General features: G+C 37.6%; 1 protein-coding gene across 1 annotated transcript in view; it reads right to left on the bottom strand.

The window, feature by feature from the left end:
* The window catches only part of ZC2HC1B (zinc finger C2HC-type containing 1B), a 42,289-nt gene extending 22,623 nt beyond the window's left edge, over window positions 1-19,666 (bottom strand). Inside the window, exons 1-4 of the mRNA XM_032593260.1 lie at window positions 19,468-19,666; window positions 9,928-9,989; window positions 7,210-7,329; window positions 6,543-6,681 (exon numbers count right to left, since the gene is read on the bottom strand). Of these exons, the coding sequence (XP_032449151.1) occupies window positions 6,543-6,681; window positions 7,210-7,329; window positions 9,928-9,989; window positions 19,468-19,495 (349 nt within the window). The 5' untranslated portion in view covers window positions 19,496-19,666. The remainder of the gene's footprint in view (window positions 1-6,542; window positions 6,682-7,209; window positions 7,330-9,927; window positions 9,990-19,467) is intronic.
* Window position 19,667: the final 1 nt, after the last annotated feature.

Here is a 19,667-nt window from a genome sequence, read left to right as displayed (position 1 = left end):
AAATAATTACACAATTTTTGTATCTACTCACTTGCTGATGGACGTTTGCGGGGGGGGGTTCCCCCAGTTTATGCTATATAGAGCTACTATGAACATTAATATATAAGTCTTTTCTAAGGACACGTTTCCAGTTTTTTGCAAAAATACCTAGGTATAGAATTGCTCTATAAATAAGTGTATGTTTAACTTAAGAAAATACCAGTGCAGAGTAGCTGTCCTATTTTACACTCCCTTCAGCAGTGGGAGACTTCCAGCTGTTCCACATCCTCGCTATCATTTGTATTGTCAGTCCTTAATTTTAGCCATCAAGTGGGTATGTGGTAGTATCTCACCATAGTTGTAATTCATATTTCCTTGACAGAAATGATATTAAGTATCTTTTTATGTGCTTATTGGCCATTATTCTGTGATGTATCTGTTCAAATACATCTCTCACCTTTTTTCTTACTGGGTTGTCTTCTTGAATTTCAAGAGTTCTTTCTATATTCTTGATATGAGTCCTTTGTCAGTATGTATTATGAGTATTATCTCTCAGCCTGTGGCTTGCCTTTGCACTCTCTTAATGGTGTCTCTCAAGACTAAAATTTTTAATTTTGGTGAAGCCCAATTTATCAATTTCCTTTTTAAAAATCTGTACATTTTATATCCTGCTTAAGAAATCTTGGTTGACTCTTAGATCAAAGATTTTTGGTTTTTCTAGAAATCTTATTGTTGTAGCACTTATAAGGTCAATGTTCCATTGTGAATTAATTTTTGTCAATTAATTTTTGTATAAGGATCATGACTCATTTTCTCCAAATGGATATTTATGTCAAAAATCAATCGCCCATACATGGATCTACATCCAGATACTCTTTTCTGTTCAATTGATACACCGATATCAAATTACCGAATAACTCTAACATCATAATAAGTCTTGACATCAGGTAGTGTAAGTCCTCCAATTTTTTCCCTTTTTTCCAAACTATCTTGGCTATTCCAGATCCTTTGAATTTCCATATAATTTTAAAGTCAACTGGTGAATTCCTATGTGGCAAAGAAAACTTGCAGGGGTTTTTACTGGAATTACACTGAGTCCATAGATCAATTTAGGAAGAACTGACATGGTAGCATAATACTGAGTCTTTCAAATCATGAAAATGGTAAATCTCTCCATTTATTTTGGTCTTTTTTAAATTTCTCTGAACAGTGTTTCATGGTTTTCATTTTTCAAGTCTTACACATATTTTGTTAAACATACCCCTAAGTAGGGGCACCTGGGTGGCTCAGTCGGTTAAGCGTCCGACTTCGGCTCAGGTCACGATCTCACGGTCTGTGAGTTCGAGCCCCACGTCGGGCTCGGTGCTGACAGCTCAGAGCCTGGAGCCTGCTTCAGATTCTGTGTCTCCCTCTCTCTCTGACCCTCCCCCATTCATGCTCTGTCTCTCTCTGTCCCAAAAATAAATAAACATTAAAAAAAAAAATTTTAAAAAAACCTTTAAAAAAAAAAACATACCCCTAAGTACTAATGCTTTTTCATAATTGTAAATGTATTTTTTTTAACATTTATTTATTACTGAGAGAGAGAAAGCATGAGCATGGGAGGGGCAGAGAGAGGAGGAGACACAGAATCTGAAGGAGGCTCCAGGCTCTGAACTGTCAGCACAGAGCCTGACACAGGGCTCGAACCCGCAAACCCAGGGAGATCATGAAACTGAGCTGAAGTCAGATGCTTAACCGACTGAGCCACCCAGGCGCCCCAATTGTAAACATATTCTTAATTTCATTTTTTAATTGTTTATGCCTAGTATATAAAAATATAAATTATTTATGTATATTGACTTTATATCCTGAAAAGTGTGTTAAATGAACTTTTAACTCCAGTAGCTTTCTTACAGTTTCCTAAGATTTTCTATATTTACTCATTCATGCTTATGTTGTCTATGAAGAAAGACAGTTTTACCTCTTCCTCTCCAATAATTTATTTCCTTATTTCGGTGGGTACTACATCTTTAGTACAGTATTGAACAGAAGTGGTCAGAAAAGACATCCTTGCTTTTTCTCATCTCAGTGGGAAAGTGTTCAGTTTTTCATCAAGTGTAATGTTAACTGCAGATTGTTCAAAAATGTCCTTTTATTGAGGTGTTTCCCTTCTATTTCTACCTTTCTAAGAATTTTCTTATATAAACATGTACAGGGGTTGCATTTTGTCACAGGCTTTTCCTGTATGTAGTGGGATAATCATATGCTTTTACAAATATTTTGTTAATATGGTGAACTACATTTACTATTTTCTTCCCTCTACTTAACTGAGGTGTAATTTGTTCTTGAAACTTTTTAAAGAGGAAACATATAAAGCAATTTGTTTAAACGTTTTTTTCTTTTCTAATTATAAGCTTTTTTTTTTAAAGCTATAAACCTCCTCCTTGCACTGTTGTAGCTGAATCCCGCAAATCTTGATGTTTTCATTACCATTCAGTTCAAAATATTTTCCCATTTCTCTTATGATTTCTTCTTAAATCCATGCATTAAGAAAAGCTGATAGGGGCGCCTGGGTGGCGCAGTCGGTTAAGCGTCCGACTTCAGCCAGGTCACGATCTCGCGGTCCGTGAGTTCGAGCCCCGCGTCAGGCTCTGGGCTGATGGCTCAGAGCCTGGAGCCTGTTTCCGATTCTGTGTCTCCCTCTCTCTCTGCCCCTCCCCCGTTCATGCTCTGTCTCTCTCTGTCCCAAAAATAAATAAACATTAAAAAAAAAAAAAAAAAAAGAAAAGCTGATAATTTCCAAATATTAGGAAGTTTTCTAGATATATTTTCATCATAAATTTCAACTTAATTCTGCTTTGTCAAGTAACAATCTGCATGATATCTCAATCCTTTTACATTTACTGAAACTTACTTTGTGACCCTACACATGGTCTATCTTGGACAAATGCTCCATATGTACTTAAAAAGAATTATATTCTGCTGTTGCTACACGTCACATTATAGCTTTAGATATCAATTAGGTCAAACTGGTTGATACTGTTGTTCACATTAGAAAATGTCCTACATCCTTACTGATTTTCCTGTTGCTTATTTTATTAGCTACTAAGAAAGGAACACTAAAATCTCTAAATATAACTGTGAATCTGTCTAGAGTTTTGTCAGTTTTTGTTTTATGTTCTCTGAACTCTGTTACTAGGTACATAAACATTTAGGACTGATAGGCCTTCTTGATGAATATGTATGTTTAATCGTTACTCTTGTTAATAACACTTGACATTTGCTTTGCCTGATATTAATATTAGCACTCAGGTTTTATGATTATTATTTGCATGTATATCTTTCCCCATGCTTTTAACATGCCAGTCTATAGTTGTTTTGACATTGCTGGTGTTTATTTCTCCTTTTATCTTTTTATCCAAGAGGGAAGGCACAGATCGTAAATGTATGTCTCCACGAAATGTTTTCAAGCTGCACACACCCATGTAATCCAGCCCGGATCAAGACACAGAACATTCTCAGCAATGTTCCTCATGTCCACTCCTGCTCATCCCCACCCCTCCAAGGAAAACTGCTGACTGACTTCCAACCTCAGAGGTTCAAACTTGAAGTTTCTAAAACATTTGAGTTTCTGGTATTTATAAATCAGGAAATCTGAATTTCTGACATCCTTTGAGAAATTAGATATGGCCACCCTGGTGTATGTCCCCTTGAGGCGGCAGCAGCCTGCTAACATAGGAGCAGCTGTCCTGAGAGTGTGGTCTCTGTAGGCCTACCTGGGTCACCTCCTTGTTTGCTCACCTGCCTGGCACATTTATTTACATCTATTTAAAGTGTGTTTCTTGTGGAAAGTATATAATTGGACCTTGCTTTATTATTCAGTCTGACAATCTGCTTTTTATCTGAAGGGTTTAGGTCATTTATACGCAACTATCCATATGGTTGGGTTTAAGTTTACCATCTTGCTATTTGTCTTTATCCCATCTTTTCTTTGTTGTTCCCCCCCCCCCTTTCCTATCTTCTCTTAGATTGAATTTTCTTCCATTTTATCTCCACTCCACCTATTGTCTTATTACTGATATGTCAATATTTTTGTGTGTTTACTCTAGGGTTTATAATAGACATCTTTAAGATATAATATTCTACCTTCAAACAATACTACACCTATTCATGTATAATGGGTACTAAACTTATTCATGTCTATTACACAGAAAACTTTCAACAATGTATGTCCATTTTCCTTACTTAACCTTATTGTATTGTTTTCATACATTTCACCACTTCCACATGCATAATCCTCACAATATGTTATTATTTATGTTTTAAATAGCCAGTTATAACTCTCAGATAACATTTACTCAATGGAAAACAAGACAAGGATATCTGCTTTCACCACTGCTGTACAATATAGTATTGGAAGTTCTAACCAGAGGATTTAGACATGAAAAAGAAATAAAAGAGACAAACTGGAGAGGAAGAAGTAAAATTACATCAGTTCACAAATGACATAATTTTATATGTAGAAAACCCTGAAAATTCCACACCAAAAAAAAACCCAAAAAAACTGTTAGAGCTAACAAAATTCAACTGAGTTGTAGGATACAAAATTAATACCCTCAAATCAGTCGTATTTCTGTATACTAGCAATGAACAATCTGAAAATAAACTTAACAATTCCATTTACAATAACATCAAAAATAATAAAATAGGAATAAATCAAACCAAAGGGGTAAAAGACTTGTACGTTCCTACACCTAGTCAATGAAATGTTGATGATAGAAATTAAAAAGAAAATAAATAAATGAAAAGACATTGCATGCTCATGGACTGGAAAACAATTTTGTTAAGACGATAACACTACTCAAAGCAATGTATAGATTTAATGCAATCCCTATAAAAATCCCAGTGGCATTTTCAGAAACAACAACAACAAAAAATCCATCCTAAAAATTCATATACAATCTCAGAGGTCCCCAAATAACCAAAACAATCTTGGAGGACTTTCAACACTTACTACAAATTTACTAATCAAAACAGGGTGTTACTGGCATAAAGACAGACATATAGAAAAACAGACTAGAGTAGCTCAGAAATAAACCTTCACATATATGGTCAAACGACTTTTTATAAGGGTGCCAAGATCACTCAATAGGGAAAGGATAGTCTTTTCAACAAACAGTGCTGAGAAAACTAGATACCCACATGTAAAACTAGATATGCAACTTCCAATGAAGCTGGGATCTTACCTTATGCCACATACAGAATTAACTCCACCTGGCTCAAATACAAAACTGTAAAAGCTGAAAATATAAAACTCTTAGAAGAAAGCACATGGGGAAGGCTTCATGACATGGATTTTGCAATGATTTTTTGGATCTGACAATCAAAAGCTAGGAAACAAAAGAAAAATAAACTGCACTTTTATCAAAATTAAAAAAATTTTGTGTATCAAAGGATACCATCAAGAAAGTGTAAAGACAAAAAAAAAAGTGAAAAGAAAGTCTACAGAATGGGAGAAAATACTTGAAAATCTTATATCTGATAGGGATTAATATTAATATTAATCTAATAGAGTCTCTAGCCCTAATTTCCAATTTACAGAAAAACAGAGGATAGAAGAACAAGTTAAACATTAGCCTGAGTAAAAAAAACCAGACAAATCTAGAACAAGAGATATCCTAAAAGATGTCCTAAAAGATATCCTAAAAGCCTACTGGCTTAGTAAGGGTATTGTGCAAGATTAAAGAAAAGAGACAACAACAAAAAAATGCATGATTCTTGGATTGTGATTAGGGAGCAAGGAGTGAGCTTTAAAAGACATTCTTAAGATAACTGGGAAAATGAGTCCCTATATTATGCAAGAAAATGCACGCATACTTCAGAAACGCATACTGATACAGTTAAAAGTAAAGTGTTATGATGTCTGAAACTTAGTGTTAAATAGTTCTGTCCCCCCAAAAATAAGACAGAAAATATGACAATGTAAACAACTGTCAAATTTCAATGGAAGGTATGGTGTATGAGTGATTACTGTACTATACCTTCCTCTTTTCTGTAAATTTGAAAATTTTCAAAATGAAAAGTTTAGGGTAAAAAGCCTTTAGGCCACTAAATTGCACAACTTAAAATGGTTAAGACAGTGAATTTCATATTATGGGATTTTTATCTCACAACAAAACCCTATCCCCCTGCCCTCCCCACCAAAAACAAACAAACAAACAAACAAACAAACAAACAAACAAACCAACCAACCAACCAACCAACCCAGAGCTTGGGTATCTGACACTGTATTGGAGAAGTATCCCGCACAGCCCCATTCTCATAGACCATGATGTGAACGGTGTCCCCTGGAGTTATGTAGTGGTCTTATGTTGAAATAGAGTTAGAAAGAAACACAGAATCTTTAGACGGAATTAAAATAAAATTAGGATAAGATATATTGTATGATAAAATTACTTTTATAATTTGTTATTATTAATTTTAGAATGCAGAGGAGGAAGCAAGGCATGATGATCTGGCCCCAAATCAAGCACAATTGGTTAAGAATAAAATGCCCAAAGCAAACCAAACTGGCCCCACACCTGGGTTGATGGATGGAGGAGGTGGAGGTGGGAGAGGTCGGCCTTCTTTAACGACTAGTGTAGACTGCTTGGCTGAAGGGATTGCATTAATGAAATCTTCATGCTGTTGTCTCCAGTTAGATCTCCTCACAGGTTGATGCTATAAAAAAGAAAACCAATATATACTAACCTCGACTGTACATCTGTCCCTTGCAACTTTATTTTAAGCTGGGATTTAAATTTACAGGACATAGGACTGTGAAATTTGGAGGGAAAAGAAAATTTGTGTTCAAGAGTACAAAAAGAGATTTGGAAAAATACAGTAATAAAATTTGCAAGTCACAACAGTGTGGGAAAACAAAAAATAACAATCAGAAAAACAAACGACAACACTTTACAGAAAGACTTAACTGTAAGATGAAAAGGGACTTTCTTCCAAGTTAATTGCGAGATTTAATGCTACACTAATGAAAACATAAACGAGATTCTTTTTTGCCACATCTGGAAAGTATCTGAAATACATTTCGAAATCTAAGTGAGCATGATTAAAAAGAAAACAGTAAAGGTGGATTATACTTACATGACATTACACTGCACTATCAAGCAAAAATGAAACCAGAGAGCCAAAAAGGGGCTTTAATGTACTTAAGGATGTAATCAAGAAGAACAAGCACGATACTGATAGTACCTTGGACTGAGGAGCTGTTCTCACAATGAGAATGTCAGTGCCCTGTAATCTTTGTTTCAGGGAATTGAAAGGTTTACGCTTTTTGTTGAAGAGTTTCCTACATATTGGTCCATGTCTTTCCTAGAAAAGAAACAGTGGGGATTAAAATTTTTAACATGTATAGTCACAAGGTTTGTACTCAGGCAGCCCCCACTACAATGACGGGGTTCACCTTCGGAGCCAAGTTCATTCTCTAACTCTCAAATCACAGCAGAGCAAATCCATCTGGCTCTCTCCACCCATGTTACACATCACTAGATATTGCGTGAGGGCAAGGTCAAGAAAAGGCCTCCACAGCTACAGAGACTTATTTCGAATTTGGTTTTATACACTGAACTCTACCACTTGGGCTGCGTGAATGATTCCAGGCATTAAATAATGTTGAGAAGGCAAACATTCTAGTTTAAATCGAAATAAATATTTTTGATATTGAGCTAGGTACTCACTGAAGCCAAGGAAATTTTCCTGTCTCCTGTTTCCTGCCTCCACGGTTTCCAAATTCCACGAGCAAGGCATCCAGTAACATTAACAGGGAATCTGAGTCCCAGCAATCCTAATATTCCATTTTACCGTTCTTTTGAGATAGCCCTTTGCATACAGCAGGGGGAAACTTAGCTCCTACCGATGGAACCTTCTCAAGAAAACTCTTCTTACCACTCAGCAATTTCAAAATTGAATTCAACGGGGCCACTTTTCTACATAGAGCACGTTAAACTACTTAACTTCCTCAAGGAGTGGAGAGGTTTCAAAGAAATATTTGAGAACATCTGCAAAAGACAACTGGGACAACCATACAAATAAGTGAAGAATACACCAATTCCATTTACATTATGAAGATATTTTCCTTTAATTTATCCAAACATTTCACATCCATGAAGTCATCTATTTCAGAGCAAATCTAAACTTTTAATATTAAGTTTTAAAGTGTTACAATATTTAACATTTAACAGATAATCGGCAGGGAAAACATTCTTTACTCCAGCCAAGTAATCCTTTAAGTAGTCAACATTTCTAGTACATAAAAAACGGCACCAACAAACAGAGCTTTGCCTGTGTACCACCCTTACAAAATCTGCTAGGGCATCACTGCTATAGAATTATACCAACAACTTTCCACTAAATGGCCTCTTCCTTGGTGGATATGGAACTCATAATGGTTAACACACAGTTCCTTTGTCCAGACCCAACAAAATACGGACTCTATAAAAAATCCCTATACTTGGTTACAAAAAAGCTATACCATTTTATTTTTTTAAGTTTTATTTAAGTAATCTCTACACCCCATGTAGGGCTCAAACTCATGACCCCAAGATCAGGAGTCACATGCTCTACTGATTGAGCCCGCCAGGTGCCCTCCATTTTATTATTATCTTTTTTAAGTTTATTTATTCTGAGAGAGAGAGGAAGAGAGACTCCAAAGCAGGCTCCGCACTGCGGAGCCTGGATGTGGGGGCTTGAAGCCACAAACCATGAGATCATGACCTGAGCTGAAATCAAGAGTCAGACACTCAACTGACTAAGGCATCCAGGCGTCCCCTCCATTTTAAATTAAAGGAAAGAAAGGTATCACATCATTCGATCAAATGCTCTTTGTAGCCTGGAGATAGGCCTAGAAAGTAAAAACCAAGAAGACGCCAAGACACATTTGACATTCAGTGATTCCATTTCAAATGGAATGGTACCTCCTAGTTCTGCAACTCATCCTTATGGGGTGCAAGCCTGGCTTGGCAAAAAGCAGCACACCAGTGGATTCCTGGGCCACAACAGGCCCTGTGAACTCCTGTTTCTAAATTCAGGAAGCGCTAACTATAGTTAATCAGAACAGGTATTTCATTTTTAAAATTCCCCAGAGAAACAAAACTTACAACCTTATTATATAGTCTTTTGCCCCAAATGTAGTCAGGTATATGGTCCAAAACCTTTAAGTCTGCTTATGTCTCCTTGATCTAAAATGTTCAATCTCATAGTTGTATTATCACCTTAAGTTGTTTGTTTTTAATCATTTTTCTTGGGCATCTCTTTAGAATACCGAGGTCTAATACCTGTTTGATTCCCCAATTTTTAAATAAATTAAGCTTTTATTCCACTTTATAGGCATCAATCAGGGGACTTGACATGCAGTTAGCTTGAATCTGATTAACAATTAAATCTTGGAACAGGAACTTACATCCATTTTGTTCAAATTGCATAAAACCCCTGAAAATTGAAAGGTTCTGTCTTCATACGTGGCAAAGCAGGAAACAGAGGGAGGTTAAAGGACTTGTCAGAATTAGTGACAAATTTGAGGCTAAAAGCCAAGTTTCCAGATGCTCCAAATTCAATGTTCATTCCTCTTGACTAGCTAATTTCCCTGGTGCTTTGGCCTTAAAATTTGAATTTTTGATGCTTATAGAAAAGGCAAAAGAGCCAAAAGCTCTCAAGAGACAATGAGCTGTGCCAAAACACTTTCATCTGGCATCCTTTTTCTAAGAGTACCATGTTTAATTACACTCCCTTCTGAATGGGGTGGCATCTATCCGCCTCAGTGTCCTCCGGGCCTGCCAGCCATAGGTTATCCTATCCTCTTCCCTCGCTTTCTCTCCACATCTGTCTTTAATCTTTGCCGCTACAGCCTCCTCACTGACTTGACAGTTCATTTAACTCCAACGAAACACATCTACAAAATGTCTTTATGTTTACCAGAACATCTGCTGCAAAGCGTCTTCCACAGACTTCACAGGGAAGTAACTCCTGATTGCCATCTGTATAAGATCCAAAAGCACATTATGTTAGTTTCGTGGAACTGCCTGCCCAAGAAGAAATGACTAACTGGAGGGGACCTCAATAGCTTGATCTCCTCACTCTTTTCCCTCCCCACCAACTTCTCTTAGGAAGATATTTCATGAACTCACCCATTTTCCTCTTCTAACAGAGACTTCTCACTTCACTAAACAGGTAAATTCCATATCCTTCAGGCACCCAGAGTACATTTAATATACTCCTAAACTAAGCACCTGATAGCTTTGCTTTAGACAGAAGTACAAAGTTAATACTTTAGTATAAAGTCATAAATTAGCTGGGGCACCTGGGTGGCTCAGCTAGTTGAACGTCTGACTGTGGATTTTGGCTCAGGTCAATGATCTCACGGGTTTGTGGGATTAAGCCCTGCACTGGGTTCCATGCTGACAGCACAGAGCCTGCTTGGGATCCTCTCCCTCTCTCCTCTCTGCCCATCCCCTCACTTGTGCGCACGGTCTCTCTCAAAATAAATAAATATTTTTTAAAAGTGATAAATTCTCTAACAGTAACAGCTTTGAGATTCCTACTAGAGTGCAACGTCTGTGTGTGTGCTAAATGAAGGCATGGCAATTTATCATAGGTCATATGTAAAGGATCACCTAATAATCAAATTTAAGGTCAACTTTCCTGAGAATGGCTTTCTCTCTCTCAAAGAGTTTTGCAGGAAAAACTCCTACCTGAGAGAGAGTATAAAATACTGATGAAAAGGACCGAGTAGAAAGAACTGAGGAGTTCTATCTAAATCAAGAAAGATGGGACCATTACAGTGGAGAAGCATGTGAGGATAAGCATCATCCTAGGGGTGGTGTTGGTGTCAGACCTCTTACTGAGGTCAGTGAAGAACACTCACTGCTGGCATTTTATATACAGTTGTGAATGAGTGAAGGACTATAATCACAATACGCTCACTACTCGCTATTGTTATTGATATTCAACTATAGTGTTTTAAAAGTTAAATGAAGAATAAAGTCAAATACATTAAAAAAAAAAAGGCACGAGATTGCACCCACATATGTCCCATGTCTCAAAGTACCTGACCCCATAGTAAGGTGCTTAGTAAATACTTGTTGAATGTATGGGCCAAACAAGAATTGAGTTTCTACCACAAGACCAGTCATTCAATAAATATCTGCTACATGCAACTATGTAGAAATATTGAGAGAAACCATATATACGTCCGGCACAGAAAAGAATGTGGGCATCCATTACATTAAAGTTAGATAAGTGTCAAAAGAAAAGGAAAACATGGAATTCTGAGAAGATTTTGCTTCATATTACTTAAAGTTCACCTGGAGTTGAATACATAAAGATTAGAAAAGCTGATCATGGAGAGGACTTTATATTAGATTAACAATCTGGGCTTTATCCTACAAACAAGGGGAACAATCGCTGACATGAAGAAGAATCTGAACAGAGCTGTGGAAGGTTCATGTGACAAAGGTGAGGAGGGCCGAATGGACGGTAGTGGGAGGGAAGATGGGATTTCAGTTAAAAAGCTAAAGGTGTAGGCTGGAACTGGAAAGAAAAGAGGAAATGGGAGACACTAGCCTCAAAGAACTGACAACATGACTAGCTGTGGAGGGAGTGGGGAAGTGGCAAAGAGAGAACAGTGCTGAAGGACACAGAACATGGTCGGGCTGTGGACAGAAACAGAATTTGAAAAGAAGGGCCATCTTAGTAAGAAAAATGACCTCAGCTTTGGAAATACTGAGTTTGAGAGAGTCATCCAGCCAGCAGGATGGAAATGAGGGAGGTCAGGGCTAGAGACACAGATGTAGGCTTTGTTTGGAGAGTGATGTAAAGGCATGATATTGCCAGGGAAGAGGTCATGGAAAGAGAAGTACAGGGATGATCCCTAGGGAACTCCGTATTTAAGGGCCAAGAAGATGAGGATGATAAGCCAGAAGGAGAAACAGGAGAGAACAGGGTCATGGAAACCAAGAAAAGGTTTGAAAAAGGAAGGACTGATTAACAGGAATCAGATGGTAGCTCATTACAGACATTGTTGATTTAAATGATTTCTTCTCACATCTGCCAGATGGTATTGTATTTGCAACACAGGTCATCCATTACAGCATACAGAAATATTACTCTTCCTCTCTGTTCTTTTGGCCTTCTAACTCTGTAAAACTGGGTCTTAAAATTGTGTTTTTTTTTTTTTTTTCAGCAAGAATATTCTACCCTTCCACACACTTACTAGTGAATAAAAGGTACTCATCTTAATTACAAAACTGCTTTTTCTAAACTGCTAATGAAGGATGATTTTTATGATTATTACTGACGTTTGTGTAGTGTTTTCTGGTTTCCCAAACGCTTTTCCTACGTAATCTCCTTTACTTCTCACAGCAGCCCTGCAAGACAGAGTTGGTACCACCTTTTTTTTTTAACAGATAAGAAAACAGAGATTGAAAGTTGGGGGACTTCTCGAGACCACAGGTAGTAAGCAATAACACTGAGACTCAAAACTTGAGTCTCTGTCTCTACAAGTATTAAGACTATGTATCCAACCATTACCATAAGTGCAGATATGTCAGTACTAACCTGCAAAACAAATGAAGTCCCTGAAGGATAAATAGCCTCTGATTTAAATCCATGAGTTTTAATTAGTTCAATGAGTTTAAAATAATGAGATACAATATTCAACAGAACACCTGGAATACTGCATTCTGAAGCTTGACTATAAGGAAGGGAACACGTGCCTAAGTCACTTAAACCAAACATGGAGATCAATGAGGTCTATAGTACTTGTTCCAGAATGCTGAATCACATAGAATATATGATCACTAGAACCTTAAAATAATTTAAAATAACCAAAAGGCCTTGCAACAGGTGAATGGTTATACTGTTAACATCCAAACCCTGGAATACTGTTCAGCAACAGAACACTATTGATATATGCAACACCTAGATGGATCTCAATGCTGAGAAAAGCCAATCTCAAAAGGTCACATACTGTATGATTTCATTTGTGTAACAATCTCAAAATGACAAAATTATAGAGATGGAAAATAGTGACTGCCAACAAGGAAGGCATGGAGGTGGTTGCAACTATACAGGATACAATGAGGGAGACTTTTGGGTAATGCAATAGTTCTGTAGCTATAATGTGGTTGTGGTTATTATACATGTAACAAAATGGTCTGGAACTATAAATGCACATTGCACCAATGCATGTTTCCTGGTTTTGATATTGTACTATAGTTAGTTAAACTGGACCTTAAACTGGGGAAACTGGGTAAAAGGTGAATGGGATCCTACTATTTTGCAATTCTTGTGCACTAATTTTATCAAAATAAAAAGTTTAAAAAAACATCTAGGGGTCAGCAAATTGTGGCCAGTAGGCCAAATCTGGCACTGTACGTTTTTGTACATAAAGCTTTATTAGTAAAGAATCACACCCATTTGCTTGTTTATATAATATCTATTGCTGCTTTCACACTACAACAGTAGAGTAGTTGTTAACAGAGACCGTATGGCCTACAAAGTCAAAAATTACACTAAAAAACAGGTTGCCAATCAATGAATGAGAATATAGTGATTAAAAACGATCTGTGGGAGAATAACATGGAAAATGTTAATGATACATTTTTATTCATATATTTACAAATAAAGACTGGAAATAGATCATTACATGTATAGATACACACACACACACACACACACACACGTGACACACACACCTAAGTGATAATAAAGGTGCACGTTTAGTTTCCTGCATCTTCAATTTTTCTACAAAGAATACTCATTATTGTTTTAAAAATTAAAACACTGACATTTTTAAAAAGAACCCTTTGATAGGAAATATTCTAAAACAGTAAGTACCAACTTAGCTATTTGTCTTTACCCTAAGAGGAGTATTACTTAGTAGACTATTAAAGTGGCCACTGTTTTTATACATTGGCTATTATTTTTATACATTGGTTTAAAATCTTAAGACAATTTTTTAAATAAGGAAAATAAAGTGATCTGGAAGCCATCAACAGTTTTGTTTAGCATGTTAACAATGAAAAATAAGCATCACAAAGATCTCGGTTCAAAAATTTTATGAGAAGCCTGGAGAGGATTATGGCTGTAATGAAATTGGAAAAAATTTTACTTCTGACTAGACCTACTATTTCTGAGCTGGAAGTTAAGAATGCTCTGTACAGACCCCTACCAATCCACACTTCCTTACAAAGGCATGGTAGAAAAAAGAAAAGGAAGACATTTTCTCATTCAGTTGTCAGCGAATCAAAAAACTCTCACGTTGTCCTTTGCAGTCCAGAACATACAACTACTACCAATATCAACATCTTCCATGGCCCTATGGTGAAGGGGGTAACAACTTATTAACTTATCTCAGGAACATGAGTTCTGAAAGAAAAAAGAGGAATTAAGACAGGATGGCAAAGAGAACACCCAAATCAGTTTTTGCTTTCCCCCCAAGTCCCCAAAAAACTGCAGTAAAGGAAAAGAGACAAAGAGAGCCACAGGTCATGGAGGAAGGAAGACAATAAAAAAATTGGACTCTGGAAAACTGATAGACATAAGTGACCCAGAAGACTTAAAACTATATCAATATCCACTTTCCAACCAACACTGCAGAACCCTTCAAAGTTGTAGGAATCCCCAGAGCAGCAAGTATCTCTGGAATTAGGACGAGATAAATGAGGTAGAGCCTGCTAAAATATGGAGGGCCAAGATGAAAGAGTTCTGAAAAGAGTGGATTCCTAGATGCCCCCCCCCCCCCCCCCCGCTCCATACCTTCTGGGTGACTGCCCTCTCCAACTGTAGCCTGTCTACTCTCCCAAAAGGATTGAAAAGAGGAGGTCTGCCTACCCATGTCTTCAGCAGCACCTCATGTTGCCTGATTATTTGTGGTAGTTACATTCTATAAAGTCTCTGTGAGCACTGAATGGGCAAATACAGACTTACTACTTCTAGGGGAAATACAGTGTCAAGGTCCTGTGAGCCTCTGGTCACCCTATTTTTATCAACCTATCAACCTATTTAAAGACACCTTGTATAAATATATATTGTTGATTCAGTAACCATGAACACACATAGCCAGCAATGCTATAACTCATGCCTGGATGAAGCTTATCTAACAGACATAGTTTCTCCATAAGGCACATCACAGACTTCCTGTACTCAGAAACACTAGAGTACATTTCAACACTGTGTTTGGGGGTCATTTTGTACAGCAAAATCACCAAGAAAAATTGCAAAAATATGAAAAATGTGGCACAGACTGTGAAAAGGACACTTGTTTACAGGATGAGAGCTGAAACAAGAAGGCAGGGCATCACTTTGTTCTAATTTTGCTGGGAACATGCATGTCGGGTGACTCACCTTTTTTTCTTTTAAATATTTGTATTTGAGAGAGCACTGGCAGAGGAGGGGCAGAGAGAGAGAGAGAAAGAGAAAGAGAAAGAGAGAGGGTGGGTGGGTGGGTGACACAGGATCTGAAGCAGGCTCTGCATGGACAGTAGATAGCCAGAAGCAGGGCTTGAACCCACAAACCACAAGATCATGACCTGAGCAAAAGCTGAGCACTTAACCTTAGACTGAGCCGCCCAGGTGCCCTGTGACTCAACTTTTTGACTGCTATGTGCAGGTCTGCAAATGACCATGAAAGCACCACAATATTGTTTCTAGGTTTTCAAATTTTAGCAAGTAGGCAAATTTTCAAATAGGGACTCGATTAATCAAGGTTGATGACATATGTGTGCATATATGGCGATTAACCTAGTGATTACTTTCATGAATAGTGATGCTGAAAGCAGAGAATACTCCAAATCCCCTTCCTCTACTGGCTCATAGAACTCTGCCTACCAGACTTACTCTCAAGGCAGAATGAAAACTTCCCTGAGAATATAACCATTCCATGACAAAATACTTAAAGATACCAACACTGGAAAGATACCCAAAGAGCTCACTCAGACTACAATAAAGCTCAAAATTATCAAATGTCACTTATCCATTCAGAATTTCCAGTGTCTCCTTTCTCTAGTCTTTTTTTTTTTTTAATTTTTTTTTCAACGTTTATTTATTTTTGGGACACAGAGAGACAGAGCATGAACGGGGGAGGGGCAGAGAGAGAGGGAGACACAGAATCGGAAACAGGCTCCAAGCCATCAGCCCAGAGCCCGACGTGGGGCTAGAACTCACGGACCGCGAGATCGTGACCTGGCTGAAGTCGGACGCTCAACCGACTGCGCCATCCAGGCGCCCCTCCTTTCTCTAGTCTTAATGAGCTGACAAGAATTTCCAAAGATCTGAAGAAAAACTCTAGCATGTAAGCCCAAAACAAATAAAAAAGCAATCTAAATAAAAACTAAAACTCTTAGAAATTAAAAGTCTTCTAGGAAAAATGAAAAACTCAACAAAGTTTGGAAGATACACTTAGGGAAATCTTTCAGAAAGTAGAGTAAAACGGCACAGAGATGGGAGAGAAACATAAGCAATTTGAGTACCTCTGGTCCAGCAGGTCCTACTCCAAATAACAATTCAAGAGAAAAAAAGGAGAAAACACAGGGAAGAAAATAAAAAACTTGAACGATTTCCAGAAGTGAAAGGACACGAGCCTCCATTGAAAAGACACCACACAATAGATGAAAATAGATCTGTAACATCGTGAAACTTCAGAATGCTAGAGATAGAATTCTATGGAGATGAAAAAAAATAACAACATACAAAATATTAGGAATCAGAATGGCTTCAGATTCCCATATAGTAAATTTATAAAATGGGGGGAAAATCCTCTAAACTTCAGAGGGAAAATAATCTACAACCTATAATTTCATACCCAGCCAAGCTATTTATCAAATATGAGAGTTGAGTGTATTTTTCAACATGCAGGGTTTCAAGAAGTTGACTTCCCACATACCCTGTCTCAAGAATTACTGGAGGATGTGAGTAAAACATACAGCAAGTAGGCAATTCAACACAAGAGGGAAAGTAACTCCCAAGATAACAGCTGGAAAAACTAGAAGAAAACCAGTCCATATCTGAAGGCGTGTAATGAAAAATTGCCAGGTTGAAGGCTGCTGTGAGCAAGATATTCATTGCCTTTTAATGGGAGGACAGTATGTCCTAGTGTATCTGGCTCCCATTCTGTTCTATACTTGGCTTATTTGACCATGTCCCATTGGAGTGCTTGTTCTTCCCTTCCCATTCTGACATCTACATGAGCTGAGGACACCCATTTCACTCCACAGGAAGGTTCTGCATTGATCTTCAGATCATGGTGACCTTAGAAGCAGAAAATATAAAATGAGCATTCAGCCACTAAGCATATTTATGCAGGAGATCCAAGATGTTTCAACTGAGGGGACTTGTGTTCCCTAGGATTCACTCATCATCTGGCTCAATGACATCTCCACCTAGGGCTCTTGTAAATTCTAGACGTGGAACTCAGGCTCAGAGACCATTCAGCTCAAGCATGCCTTCATCAACTGGTAGTAACTACTACCCTCATAAAGCCAGATTAGTGTTTCAAAACTACACTACACAAGATATTGTATTTAGGAATACCATACAGGTGATGATTAATATAATCTAGACAGTACTTAAGAGTTCCTGAGGGGAAAGAGTGGAATGAAATTGAGGATGGAACCACAGGTGGCTATGTTCTATTTCTTAAAAAAAAAAAAAGAAAGTAAGGCCGTTAGAATTTTTACCTTATCCTGATTCTTCATTGTAACAACCAAGGTGGATAAAACATACTAATCAATGCGCAAGAAAAAGCGACATAAATGTACTGATAATAGTAAAGTTACAAGCTGGCTGGAGCTGTCTGTCCTTTACCTGAGATGATTTGATGACATCACAATGGAGGTATGGATACAATGGGCTGCACAACAATATACACAAGTGGTAATAGCTCTTGATACTTAAACTTGTAAATCAACAGTTTTGAAGTATCTGAAAGTGACTTTATAACAAGTAAAAAGCTCATACAAAATAGGGGCTTCCAGTACAGCAGGCAAATTCTTCATGACTTTGCCCTCTACCTGGGATGCCTCAGGCCTTTTTTCTCCTAGCTAACCTGGAGGCTTAGGTCCTAGCGTTCCTTCCAAGTTTAAGCAGTGGTGAAATGTCTTCCCTATCCATTCATTTATATACTCCTTAGTGAACATTTATCAAATGCCACAAGTTGTTTTAGACCATGCAGACAAAGCAGCAAAAATTCCCTGCCATAGTGAGAGAATGAAAAACAAGATGCCAACATATGCTATGGAGACCATAAAGCAGGGAAGGAGGGTAAAAAATGCGGGGAAGGGATGTTGCTATTTTTAAATACGGTCAAGTGAAAGCTTATAGTTGGAGGTGACAACTGAAAACCAACCTTAGGTAAGCTTTATTTGAGGTAAGCCCTTCAAGGGGAACAGCAAGTACCAAGATCCCCATTTCAAGTGGTACTCATCAGTGACTTCGTGTGGTCAGATTCTGCTGCACACCCTGCCTCCACAGATAATGTGGTCTCTGAAGGCAAAAGCCCCTTATCGCTCTGGACTCAACATTCACAACGACCTTCTGTTAAGTTCCCAACCACTGTTTATAAATAACTCAAATAACAAATATTCCAAAATTTTACACAATAACCCAAAATATGTAAATTTTGCTCTCTAGAATAGAAAGATGATCTTTACATTTGGAGGATAACCAGCCTAAGTCACAATAATACGTCAGCAAGATTCATGGCTTGTAGTCACCTTTCCTTGACTGCAAAATATAACATGTGCTGATTTAAATGTGTTGAATCAAGTGAAGTGATATGAGAAGCTCCTAAGGTGGGGCACCTGGGTGGCTCAGTGGGTTAAGTATCTGACTCTTGGTATCGACTCAGGTCATGATCTCACAGTTGAGTTCAAGCCCCGCATCAGGCTCTTCACTGGCAGCGGAGAGTCTCCTGGGATGCATTCTGTCTCCCTCTCTCTCTGCTCCTCCCCTGCTCTTGTTCTCTATCCCTCTCAAACTTAAAAAAAAAAAAAAGAAAAAAAAATATATATATAGTAAAAAAAGAGGCTCCTTAGGAATCTGAATAATATCAAGTCAAAATAATATTCTAAGTCTAAGATTCTTGATGGTTTGCTGGTTTTAATACCTTCAACTGAGATAGCTACCAAAATAAATGGTCAATCTTGTCAGGATTTAATACATTCACAGAGTTATTAACATAAACCATCACTTGACCTTGTGCTTCTGCAGACTGACACTTAAACATACACTCCCCAGTCAGAGTCTATTTCTATAAAGACAAGCTCTTCTGCTGAGTATCAGTGCTGGTTGAGTACCTAATGCTACTGGTTTTCACAGCTCTTAAAAATCCTTGAGTACCCAGATTTACAATTTAAAACAAACAGAACAAAATAACACCCCCACCAAGTTTGGAAACATTGTAATCAAATGAATTATAGAAAAGCCTTTCTAATAATTTAGTTACCAAATGCAGCTCACCGGCTAAAAATGCTTCTGTCTCAGCCATTCTGTTCCCAACTCAGACCAACAGTGTCCACGGATTTTTTTTTTTTTTTTTTTTCCCAGAACAGTCCAGGTAACACATTACTCATGGACACAGGAACAAGGGTCACTAACAACTCATCTGTTGCAAGGAAGTCAAAGTTTACCAAATAATTAACAATTGTGCTGGTGTCATT

Source organism: Lynx canadensis, chromosome B2 (assembly GCF_007474595.2).
Source record: "Lynx canadensis isolate LIC74 chromosome B2, mLynCan4.pri.v2, whole genome shotgun sequence".
In the NCBI taxonomy this organism is placed as follows: Eukaryota; Metazoa; Chordata; class Mammalia; order Carnivora; family Felidae; genus Lynx; species Lynx canadensis.
The sequence above is the reverse complement of the archived record's forward strand: the minus strand, read 5'-3'. Positions and strand labels throughout refer to the sequence as shown.